Source organism: Sorex fumeus, unplaced genomic scaffold (genome assembly GCF_029834395.1).
Source record: "Sorex fumeus unplaced genomic scaffold, SorFum_2.1 ptg000006l, whole genome shotgun sequence".
Taxonomy (NCBI): domain Eukaryota; kingdom Metazoa; phylum Chordata; class Mammalia; order Eulipotyphla; family Soricidae; genus Sorex; species Sorex fumeus.
Window position 1 is genome coordinate 26,687,767 of NW_026606063.1, and position 12,441 is coordinate 26,700,207.

Here is a 12,441-nt window from a genome sequence, read left to right on the forward strand (position 1 = left end):
TGGTCCTGCTGATGGTGGGCGAGGTCCAGCGCCAGATGCCCATCAGAATGAGACCCGCATGTGCTCCCTGTGCTGCCACGGTGCCACTCAGTAGCTCTCGTAAAGGAAGTGTGGGTAAGTGCTACCTACCCTTGGCCCTGGTGGGCTGGTCCCCATGCTGGAGAATCAAGATTTTGATGTGGAGTCATTGTCCCGGAGATGCTGTGTTTCTTCCTTCAGTTCAGAGATCACAGGAAGCTCCTGGAAGTTTAGGGAGGAACCTTTGTTTGTCTCTCTCCTACCTGAGCCTAGGGGCTTCCAGAGGGGTGGCACAGGGGCACTCGGTGAGAGGAGGAGATCTGCCAAACTGCTTGGGATGAGCCGTATAAGTCCGACTGGAAGAGAGGGGGTCCTAATGATATAGGCAGGCAGACAGTTAAGGTAAGGTACCACCCCCAGGCCATGGCAGTAAATTTCCTAGGAAGTAATGGCTCTGAAGTTGTGAAAGCCAACCTTGCAGAAAACGGGAACTAAAGCCTGATAAGACCCTCACCTTGCGCCAGTAATGGACCCTGAGGAGATTGGGCCCCTCCCCATGAAGAAAATTTCTCGAGAGATACCTTCGGACCTCTCCCTTATCCAATTAACTGTAGTGATTTAACCCAGAGAAGACTTCAGAACATTCCAGACCAAGACATCCCGAGAAGGTAAAGGCCCTGGAGCGATAGCACAGCGGGTAGGGCGTTCGCCTTACAAGCGGCCAACATGGCCAACCCGAGTTCGATTCCTCCGCCCCTCTCGGAGAGCCCGGCAAGCTACCGAGAGTACTCGATATGCCAGACACAGTAACAACAAAGTCTCCAATGGAGACGTTACTGGGCCCGCTCGAGCAAATCGACGATCAACGGGAGGGCCTTTATCCCGAGAAGATACTCTATAAAAACCACCTTGAACAAAGGAAGGGTGCTTATATTCTGCCTGAGCCCATGTGCTGCTTGCACTCATGTGGCCGAGCACATGTGGTGCCCGAGCACATGTGTCGCCCGCATCTCCCCTCTTGAGATGTGTACTTTCATGCTTTCCTGTCTAATGCTGGGATGTGTGTAGGGGCTTTTTCACCCTTGGAGAAGCCTGGGTTCTCTCTTGAGCACGTTACTCTCCACTTTCTCCCACTTTCTCTTCCTCCTTCCCTTCAAAACCTCCAAATAAAATGTGTTACTTCAATGCTTCGTGTACTCCTGAAATTCTTTTCTGTGAGGTGAGACAAGAACCCAGTAACCCTGGGTCTGGGGTGACAGATCGGGAGAAAGTGACATCTTTCTCCTCCCTGCTTCACATAAGTCACCAATGGGGCCCACCAACATCACCAAGGTGAGAGGGATCCTAAATCTTCCCCAGGATCTGACTGCAATCAAAGGCAGCCGTCCTGTGGTGGGGGTAGGGGGCCAGTATCTGCAGATGCTATTTTGGTTCTGGGGTCTGAGGAAGGATGCGTGCGAGCAGGCAGCTCTCTCTGGACCTGCAGAGAGGAGCGGCGGGGGAATTGCGGTGTAGATTATTGCTTCCTGAGGGGAGGCGGGCTTCCTTCCTGCACAGCGCCCCTCCCTGGAAAAGGGCGCAGACACGTGCATCCTGCACAGCTGGGCTGGGAGTCTTTCCTCTCGATTGTTTGAAGAGATGCTTGGTGGTAAATATGGAAAAAGGTGCTGGGGTGAGGGTGGGGCCCTGACCCTGGGGGGTGCCTCAGCTGTGCGGAATGTGGTCTGCCCCGCCGCTGGCCCCGTCTGGCCTCCAGCTCCAGAACAACAGGGAGCCCTCCTCTCATGAGCTGGGGGTGTGCCACCCTCTTGGGCTTTGTCCTCAGGATGGTGTGCTAACTGGTTGGGTCAGACCAGGGAATGTCATTTCAGGGTTGCCAGGCCCCCCCCCCACTGTTCCAGCAACAGGGGACCCAGGGATGATCTGGGGTGCCCTGGATAGTGGTACCAGCCTGGGGAACAGGGTCACCTGCCCCTTCATGCTTCACTTCGCTCCTGAGCCATCATGGTGGGCTTTCATGCAGGCTACTCAGGGGACACCAGAAGGGGACGTTGGTGATGGTGTAAAAAGCTGCGGCTCTGGGAGGAGAACCGCAATTCCTGTCTTCCCTGGACTCCACCTCCCCACTCCTCATCCTGCTCGCTCCTTTCTGGGGACCCATGCTGGGCATACACAGGGCACACTTCCCTGCCCTCCAGCACAATGTGCACAATCAGGGAACCTCACTAAAGTGATCCCCAAGTGCTCCCCACTCAGCACAGACCCATGCTCTGTTGGGGACACGATTGCTGGTTTTTCTGGGCAGGTGTCATGAGCAGACCTGAGGGCAGGGAGTGACTCCATGCACTGCTGCCAGCTTTGCACACAGGATGCCTGGGTTTCATGCCAGAACTGAGGAACCAGTAGCACCATCAGGAAAGCTTCACACACTGAGCCCAGAGCATTCCCTGAGTACCACTGGGCATGAATCAAAACTAAACGGAAAAAGGATGGCTGCCCTGCCCCAGGCATGGAAACTGTCTTGGAAGGAGATGACTAACCTCAGTGCCTCTGTCCCAAGAGGGACCAGCTTGACCAATGGTTGCGAATCATTGAAGCTGCCCCTGGCTTCCGCATCCTGGAGGACTCGGCCTGTTTTTGTCAATGTGATGTATGGGTAAAGGACTGATGTCAAGGTCTTTAGTCCATTTTGATGTGACTTTTGTGCATAGTGTTAGAAAAGGACCCACATTGCCCCAGACAAATAATGATAAAATTATTTTAGAGGTGGGCCAGAGCAGTAGCACAGCAGGTAGGTCATTTGCCTTGCAAGCAGCCAACATGGCCGACCCGAGTTTGATTCCTCTGCCCCTCTCGGAGAGCCGGGCAAGCTACCAAGAGTATCTTGCCCTCACGGCAAAGCCTGGCAAGCTCCCCGTGACATATTTGATATGCCAAACACAGTAACAATTGTCACAATGGAGACGTTACTGGGCCCGCTAGAGCAAATCAATGAACAATGGGAGGACAGTGACAGTGAATTTTAGAGGCAAAGAGGGACAGGCACATGGAGGAAGGTCACTGGCCACTGACCCTGGGGCAGCCAGCTGGAAAGAAGCTATCCTCAGGGCCTTTCAACCTGAGATTCTGATTCACTTTACTAGCACAGCCCACAGTCCAGCTGTCTGCATTAGACCTGGTGTCCTGGGACCCATCTTGGCCAATCCAGATGCCAACTGCCCTCCCAAACACAGCCAGTTCTCTCTCTGACAGAAATGCTTCAAGGCGAATATGATGGGCACTCCTTGTTCCATTTTCTTTCCATAGAAAGCCCTGAGCTCGCCAGGAGTGATTCCTAAGCACAGAACTAGGAGTAATCCGTGAGCATCACTGGGTGTGACCCAAAAACCTGAAAAAAAAAAAAGAACAAAAAAAGCCCCTGTGTGGGCACATGGGTCCCCTTCCATAAAGGCCCTGGCATGACACAGCATGTCCATGTCTGGTCAGGGGGTGGAATTGAGGGTGTCAGTACCTCTTCATAGAGTCAGCATTCCTTAAGAAGGAAGCATTTCTTTCAGTCTCCTGCTCCTCCCATATGGCTGGCACTTTAGCACAATGGCCCAGTGCCAGCAGCAGCCCTTTTGTGCCATGAGGACTAGGCTGCACCCCAGGGGAAAGTGCTGAAGAAGATGCCAGTTGCATGACTCAATGGCCCAAAGAGCAGTAGTAGCCAACTTTCAATTTTATTCAGGGAAGGGACCATGCTTTTCCTCCTCCTTCCTCCTCCTCCTCTTCTTCCTCTTCCTGTTCTTCTTCTTCTTCTTCTTCTTCTTCTTCTTCTTCTTCTTCTTCTTCTTCTTCTTCTTCTTCTTCTTCTTCTTCTTCTTCCTCCTCCTCCTCCTCCTCCTCCTTTTCTTCCTTCTCTTTCTCCTCCTCCTCCTCCTTCTTCTTCCTTTTTGTCTTCATCTTCCTTCTCCTCCTCCTCCTCTTCCTCTTCTTCTTCTTCTTCTTCTTCTTCTTCTTCTTCTTCTTCTTCTTCTTCTTCTTCTTCTTTGTCGTCTTCATCTTTTTCTTCTCTTCTTCTTTTCCTCCTCCTCCTTCTTCTTCTTCCTCTTCTTCTTCTTCTTCTTCTTCTTCTTCTTCTTCTTCTTCTTCTTCTTCTTCTTCTTCTTCTTCTTCTTGTCTTCATCTTCCTTCTCCTCCTTCTCCTCCTCCTCCTTCTTATTGTCTTCATCTTCCTTCTCCTTCTTCCCTTTCTCCTCCTCCTCCTCCTCCTTCTCCTCCTCCTCCTTTTCCTCCTCTTCCTTCTCTTTTTTCTTCTTCTTCCTATGAGAATGGTGTTTGGGGTGCCACACCTGGCAGTGCCCAAGAGCTACTCCCACTTCAGTGATCCGAGGTCATTTCTGGTGCTAAGGTAGAACCCGAACCCCCTGGCACGCACTCAGCTGCCAGAGCTCTCTCTCTCTCTCTAGCCCCTTACTGTATTCTTTCAGCATTGGGTCCAATTTGCATTTGATTTGATCCAGCCTTTTAAAATCCCATCACCCAACTAGAGAAGGAAGTGAGAAGGAAAAGAATAGATACAGAATAATCTGTCTTATCTGTGGGACTTAAGGATACACAGCAAGGTAAGCAACAAAAAGGCAAAAACAACATAATGGGAGAACTGACCCACACAATTGAGTTGAGGTGGGTTGGAAAGGGCATTGAGGTCCTTGGGGGAGGGAGGAGGATACAGTGGTGATGGGTGTGATGTTGGAACTGTGTGTAAGGAGGAGGAGGAGGAGGAGGAGGAGGAGGAAGCATCATTAGCAGTAATGTCACAGAACTCAATTTTAAAAAGAGAAAAATAAAATTAAGTCCCTTTACCCAAGTGACCACTGTGCCTGTTTTAATTCTGAAACCTCCTCTCTGAGGTCCCAGACAGGTCCTTGGAGAAGGACAGGGAAGGACAGCGACTTTGCTGTTGACCCGTTTTGTGATGATGTCACTCTCAGATCCCAAGTTTCCAGATAGGAAGTTCCCCCTGCAGCGGCTGCACGAAGCACCTGACCGAGGCCATTAGCAGGTCAGTGACACCCAGGGCAGGAAAGGCTTCCGGGAAGGAAGGGCCAGGTCCATGGTCAGCCCCCCACTGCCCCTGGGGGCTGGAGCAGGATGGTGTGTGCGCGTGTCCTGGAGACAGCAGCCCCGAGGAGCTGCCAGGAATCCCGGGCGTGCAAGCCAGTCCAGTCCCGTGAGGCTGTTGCGTGACGGTGCTGAGGGCCAGGCTGGCCATTGCATGGTCCTGGAAGGGGCCAGCTCCTATTTCTCCACCATCAGCACCAATATCTTCCTGGCATGGGTGAGGGGGGCGAGTGGGGAACACAGGGACTCATTTCCTTTCTACTTGTCAGACTGTTCCTATGTTTTTGAAACTTTCGTTGTTTATCAGGAAATATTTCATATGCATTCTTTTCCCCCAATTGGCAGCTGAAAATAAAGCCCCCACCTCTGAGCACAGCCTTCTGTGAGAGGGATTCTTGTTGCGAATATTGGAGATCGGGGTGGTCGGACAAGGGGCTCTGGGAAGGGGCTGGAGCAACAATAAAGCGAGTAGGGTGCCTTGCATGCGGCTGACCTGGGTTCGATTCCCAGCATCCCGTATGGTCCCCACAGCACCGCCAGGAGTAATTCCTGAGTGCAAAGTCAGGAGTAACCCCAGTGCATTGCCGGGTATGACCCAAAAAGCAAAAATAAAAAAGAGGGGGGTCTGAGGAGAAAAGCTTTGGGGATTCCATGGGGGTGGGGGCACAGGAAGGGGGGCTCAGGGGAGCTAATGCCCAGGAGCCCAGGGAAGGAGCTGGGATGGACGCCTCCAGCCCCAGGGCCTGACTGAAAGAGCCTGTATGTTCCAGCTCTGCCCTGCCCCCCAAGTTGGCATCCTGTAATAAGAACCCCAGCCCCTACCTGGGCTCCTCTCTCTTTGAAGTGATGCATGGGGTACGAGATATGAGGCAGGGGTGAGGCCAGGGAGTCAGGCAGGATAGTTCCAAAGCACCAGAAGGGCTCATGGACCTCTTTCTGAGAAAGGGCCCAGGGAATCTGTTTCTTTCCAGGTTGTGTTTATTCCTGTTAAGACACGTTGTGTCCCTGCAAAGTTGGGCTCCCCAAAGGAAAGGCTAATGGTCAACTAAGCTTGGGAAGGGGGGGTCCTTCGGGACAGGAGCTCCAGGCTGGGCTGGTGGCGGGGCAGCATGCATCCTCAGAGGATGGTGTCCCTCACCCAGGGAGCACTTCCCACAGTGGGGTTCACTACTCACACCCACCTGGGTACCCAGGTTCAGAGTACAAAATCAAGGCTGAGCATGCTGGTCCCACGGCCACCGCACGGCCCAGCTGCTGTTGGTGTTGCTGCCTCAGTGTTTGAGGCCAAGTGGCCAACAAATGACCCATGGTGCTAGAAAAGGACCGGTTTGGTGGTGGGGTGCAGGGAGTTGCACTTTGTTGCAGGAATGAACTTCTGAGACATGTGGGCTGAGGGGGCCCAGGGCAGCAAACGAGGATCCGTGCTGGGAAACTGACCTTACTGGAGGTGAGCATGTGTATTTGATTTTGGAAAGCTGATGTTCTTGCGGGTCGGCATGAGTATTCGATGCTGGGAAGCTGACATTGTTGGGGGTCAGCGTGAGTATCCATTCTTGGATATATGATGTTGTTGGGGTCATCGTGAGTATCCAATATCAGGGAGCTAATGTTGAGGGTCAGGGTGAATACCCAGTGTTGAGGAGCTACGTTATTAGGGGTCAACGTGAGTGTCTGATGCTGGGAAGCTCGTGTTGGGGGTCAGTGTGAGTGTTCAGTGAATGCTGACGTTGTTGGGATAAATGATGGTCAGGCATCCCTGAGTGACTTGTAAATCCATTCATCTCACAAACATGTTGACAGCACGTTGGGGTCTAGATGCCAGAAAGCAGGCGGGGGGGATGGGAGGGAGGGAATGAATCTCGAAGTTGAAGGACACGGACCTCACAGTAAGAAACTCACGTATCATCATCAGTGCAAAGGGCAAACTGTCTGGCTCTCCTCTCTTTGAGCATGTCCCTCAGTGCTAGAAAAGGGCTGTTTGGTGAGGGGTGGCACCAATTTGATAGTAGTGTGTGTGTGAGACCCATTGTAATTACTGGTTTTGGCATATCGAATACACAACGGATAGCTTGCGAGGCTCTGCCGTGTGGGCGGAATACTGTGCGTGGAGATTTGGAGACGACCGCTGGACTAGAGCCGTTACCGACTGGATTCCATGGGACGTCAAAAGACCGCGTGGCTGCCTACCTACCAGATGGTCAGACTTCTTCATCAAGATCCTGAACAATCGGTTTGAGGCTCTTCGTGTTCCTAGAATGAACAGACGCCATTGGGCTACACTAGCACGCGACAGGGACAAATGGAGACGTTACAGGCTCCTGAGCAAATCGATGATTAACGGGAAGTCAAGTGATCAAGTGATCAAGAGTGTGTGTGTGTGTGTGGGGGGGACCATTGGAACAACAATGGGGACACCGGAATCAGTCGTGCATCAGGAGGCAAGGGCCAGAGAGAAGCTTGTAGAAGTAGGGCAGGGGGGCGGTGTGTGTGTGTGTGTGTGTGTGTGTGTGTGTGTGTGTGGTGTGTGTGTGGTGTGTATGCGTGCGCATTTGTGAGAATGCTGGGAAACCCAGTGGGCCTCTGAGTGAACAAGCATCAGAGTCTCTTCGTATCCTCATTTTCTCCCCTTTAGGTCTCGCTCTGACCCTCAAGCCTAGGAAATGGTTCTCCTGTGCCGTTGGATGTGGAGCCGGGTTGGTTACTGACGTGGGGTGGGGGCCGATGGGGGCAGCCCTCCGAGAGCACCTCGGGCTCCTTATACTCAAGCCTCCTTCCTCTCTGGGAGGGAAGCGCAGGTGGGAACAGCTGTGGCTCCGGGTCTAGTTTGAGTATGTGGTTTGGGGCCTGCGCAGCGCAGGCCGTCCCAGGGACTGACCCCGAGCCCCGAGTGTGCCAGAGACGCACGTGGGGGCCTCCTGCAGGGCTCCTGAGGAGGTTCCAGAGGTCATGAGCATTGGGGGGTGGGGGGCAGGTTGTGCCTTGGCTTTACCCTTTCTCAGCCGAGACCTCTGAACCTCTATTTGGGAGAGAGGGAGAGAGAAACGGTCTTTACAACTGCCCTGCCTCTCCGGGCCTCTCTGGGCCTCACGTCTTGGCTGTGGCAGGGCGGGGCGCTGCTGCAGTGTTGGCCCTGGGTCCCGTTTCAGGCTGAGGACCCACAGCTCGAGGGCCAGATCTCAGCTGCCTCAGCAAGGGCCAGACTGGGGGCCCGGTTGGGTGAGAGGGAGCCAGCCAGCCGGGGTGATTATAGGAGAAAATGATTTTGGCAGGAACACGGGGAGTAAATTAAAGGGAAAGGAAGGCGGTGAGGCAAGGGGTGGAGGGTGGCTCCCGGCTGCCCAGGGCTTCCGAGAAGGTGGACCCAGGGAGAGGTGGCATAATGCAGGCATTATACCTAGAGACAGAGCCTGTGGCCCAGGGCATGCATGTGAGTGTGTGTGTGTGTGTGTGTGCGCACGCACGTGCACACACACGCGTGTCTGTGTGTCTGTGTCTGCACTGCATGTTTGTGTGTGAGTGTGCTTGTGTGTGCGTATGTGTGTATGTGCACGCGTGTTTGTGTGTGTATGCGTGCACCCACGTGTGTGTGGCGGGGCACCAGCAGGATCAACTGGAAACCTAATGAGGAATCTGCGCTAGAGAGGGGGGCTGAGAGAGGAAGGAGGGAGGGAGACAGGAGAGGAGGAGAGAGGCAGAGATAGAGAGAAGGAGAGCGAGGAGAGAGAGCTCCCAGGCGGCAGGCCCCAGGCTGGCCCTATGACAGGCCACAGAGCCCAGGACAGGACATTCTCGAGATTGTTCAGACATTCAAAGCTCCCTGGGAGCTACATCACAAGCATTCCCCACCTCCATCGGCCCCTCTGTTCTAGAATGTTCTTTCCATCACTCCATCACTTTCAGGCCTGTGCCTTAGTGCTCATTGCTCTCCAGTGTGATCTTGCCCTTAGCACCTCCTTTTTTTAAAAAAAATTTTATTGAATCACCGTGAGATCAGTTACAAGCTTTCATGTTTGGTTACAATCACACAATGATCAAACACCCGCCCCTTCACCAGTGCACATTCCCCACCACCAATATCCCCAGTATACGCCCCCTTTCCCACCTTCCCTCTGCCTCCATGGAAGACAATATTCCCCCATAATCTTTCTCTACTTTGGGGCATCATGGTTTGCAATACAGACTCTGAGAGGTTATCATGTTTGGTCCTTTATCTACTTTCTGCACATATCTCCCATCCCGACCGATTCCTCCAGCCATCATTTTCCTAGTGATCCCTTCTCTAGTCCAGCTGCCTTTTCCCCTTTGCTCATGAGGCAGGCTTCCAGCCATGGAGCAATCTATCTGTCCCATGTATCTACTGTCCTTAGGAGTCAGCCTCATGTTATATTATTTTATACTCCACAAATGAGTGCATTCCTTCTATGTCTGTCCCTCTCTTTCTGACTCATTACACTTAGCATGATACTCTCCACTCTATCCATTTATAAGCAAAGTTCATGACTTCACCTCTCCTGACAGCTGCATAGTATTCCATTGTGTAGATGTACCAAAGTTTCTTTAACCAGTCATCTGTTCTAGGGCACTTGGGTTGTTTCCAGATTTTGGCTATTGTGAACAGTGCTGCAATGAACATATAAGTACAGATGTCATTTCTACTATGCTCTCTTGCATCCTCGGGATATATTCCCAGAAGTGGTATTATGGAAGCTCAATTTCTAGTTTTTGAAGGACTGTCCGTATTGTTTTCCAGAAAGGCTGGACTAGTGGGCATTCCCACCAACAATGAAAGAGTGTCCCTTTCCCCCCCCATCCATGCCAGCACTGGTTGCTTTTGTTCTTTTGAATGTGTGCCAGTCTCTGTGGTGTGAGATGGTATCTCATCAAACTAAGAAGTTTCTGCACTTCAAAAGAAACAGAGACCATAATACAGAAAGAGCCCACAGAATAGGAAAGAATATTTACCCAATACCCATCTGATAAGGGATTAATATCCAGGATATACAAGACACTAGTAGAATTGTACAAGAAAAAAACCTCCAACCTCATCAAAAAATGGGGAGAAAAAGTGAACAGAAGTTTCCTCAAAAAAGAAATACAAATGGCCAAAAGGCTTATGAAAAAATGCTCCACATCACTAACCATCAGAAAGATGCAAATCAAAGCACCTCCTTTTCAAACCCTAAAGAGTTAGCTCAAAAGCTGTGGGGTGGTAGGGCACCCTGGGGGTCCTTTGTCCCCTGTATGCAAAGACTTTACTGAACCTTTGTCCTGCATCACTCCCACACCAGGTACCTGAGCCTTACTGGACCACAGCTGAGCTGCCCTGGAGCATGACTGAGTCTTCCTGGAGCACAGCTGAGCCACCTTGGAGCAAAGATAAGTAGCCCTGGAGCACAGCTGAGCTTCCCTGGAGCACAACTGAATTGCCCTAGGGCACGGCTGAGCCACCTCGGAGCACAGCTAAATTGTCCTGAAGCATGGCTGAGTCACCCTGGTACATGGCTGGGCCTTCCTGGACCACAACTGAGCCACCCTGGAGCACGGTTGAGCCTTCCTGGAGCACAACTGAATTGCCCTGGAGCACAGCTGAGCTGCTCTGGAGCACAGCTAAACTGTCCTGAAGCATGGCTGAATCACCCTGATGTATGGCTGGGCCTTCCCGGAGCACAGCTGAGCTTTCATGGAGCACAGCAGAGTCATTCTGGAATGACTTGGGTCACCTTGGTTCTCACGGAGGCTTCCCCCCCACTATCTATAGTCTCGTTAGAAAAAAAGTCACTGTGTTCTCTCTCTCCTTTTGGGTGCTGTGGTTTGCAAAAGAGGCAATGAGTGGCAATCATGTTCGGTCTAAAGTCTACTCTCAGCATGCATCTCCCATCCTGGGAAGCACAAAAATTTGTAAATCTGCAACTGTACCTCATGGTGTTTCACTAATAAAAATTTTAAAAAAAAGAGTCACTGTGAAGCTGAAGCAATTACATTTTCCTTGCACACAGCTGCCTGGGTTGATCCCCAGCATCCCATGTGGTTCCCTGAGCACTGCTAGCAATAATTCCTGAGTACAGAGCCAGCAGTAACCCCTGAGCACTTCTGGGTGTGGCCCCAAAACAAAACAAAACAAAAAGCCATTAAAAAGGGAAAAAAATAGTCACTGAGACCTCCAACTCGGCTCTTTCTGTGTTGGGTGTTTTGTGTCTTTTGACAGATTATAAATTTCTGGGCTGGAGCGATAGCACAGCGGGTAGGGCGTTCGCCTTACAAGCGGCCAACATGGCCGACCCGAGTTCGATTCCTCCGCCCCTCTCAGAGAGCCCGGCAAGCTACCGAGAGTATTCGATATGCCAGACACAGTAACAACAAAGTCTCCAATGGAGACGTTACTGGGCCCGCTCGAGCAAATCGACGATCAACGGGAGGGCCTTTACCTTTACCTTTACCTTATAAATTTCTGGGAATGTGCCATGTCAATAAACTGCACCCAAAAGCAGAATCACTGGTTCATGTATTTTAAGCCTAAAATTTTAAAGACGTGAAGAGATTTGTGGTGTCTAGTCCATGGTTGTGTGTCCCGATGCTAAGCCAGTACCTGACTAGCATTGACGAGACCTCTTTGTCCCGGCCTCCCCCTCATCTCCCCTTCTCATCTGCAAATCTCAAGGTCTGACTGGGGTCAGGCCAGTGGGTCAGAGGTGGGCGATTTGGAGGCTGGACCAAGGGAACAGGCTCCTTCCAGACCGCAGGCCTGCTTCCCTGTGCCAAAGAGGCGAGCGTTAGCAGTGCTCCTTAGATAGAGGCGTGGCTGGGGAGTTTTTAATCCCACACCCCACATCTGGTCTGTGGGATGGGTTCCGGGCAGAGATGACCTGTTTCCTTTCTCCTGGGCTTCAGGACTCCTATTTTATTTGGACACAAGATTTCTAGAATAAAAACTAGTGTCCTCAGAATTCTTTGGTGCTGGGTGAGGCATGTGACCAAGTCGGTGCAAAGGTCTCTAAGTCAGAGTGTGATATGTGGCCTTTGGCAGAGAACCCTACTGGACACCTTACTCTATCCTGCTTGCTGCAATAGGACACGATGGCTGAGTCTTGGCAGCCACTTTCTGCCATAAGGTGAAAGTTTCCTGCTGAGAGTGTCAGAACAGCCAGAGAGAAGTCACGCCCCCTGATTGTAAGTCCCCTGGACAACTTTTCTACTCATTTTTACATGGGAGAAAGTTTGTTTTCTTGGCAGCTCTTTTAGCGCCCTGAGCTTTCTCCTATATATCTTCCTTCTATTTGGAAAGGTTGTTCACATTACTGAGTGCCTGCCACTTGCTAG

At 51.7% G+C, this 12,441-nt stretch overlaps 1 protein-coding gene across 1 annotated transcript in view; it reads left to right on the forward strand.

Moving 5' to 3' along the window:
- The first annotated feature begins 1,326 nt into the window (after positions 1–1,326).
- Positions 1,327–12,441, forward strand: part of LOC130034709 (ubiquitin-like protein 5) — a 96,809-nt gene continuing 85,694 nt past the window's right edge. Inside the window, exons 1-3 of the mRNA XM_056126340.1 lie at positions 1,327–1,350; positions 2,579–2,674; positions 4,995–5,065. Coding sequence (XP_055982315.1) covers positions 1,327–1,350; positions 2,579–2,674; positions 4,995–5,065 — 191 coding nt within the window. The remainder of the gene's footprint in view (positions 1,351–2,578; positions 2,675–4,994; positions 5,066–12,441) is intronic.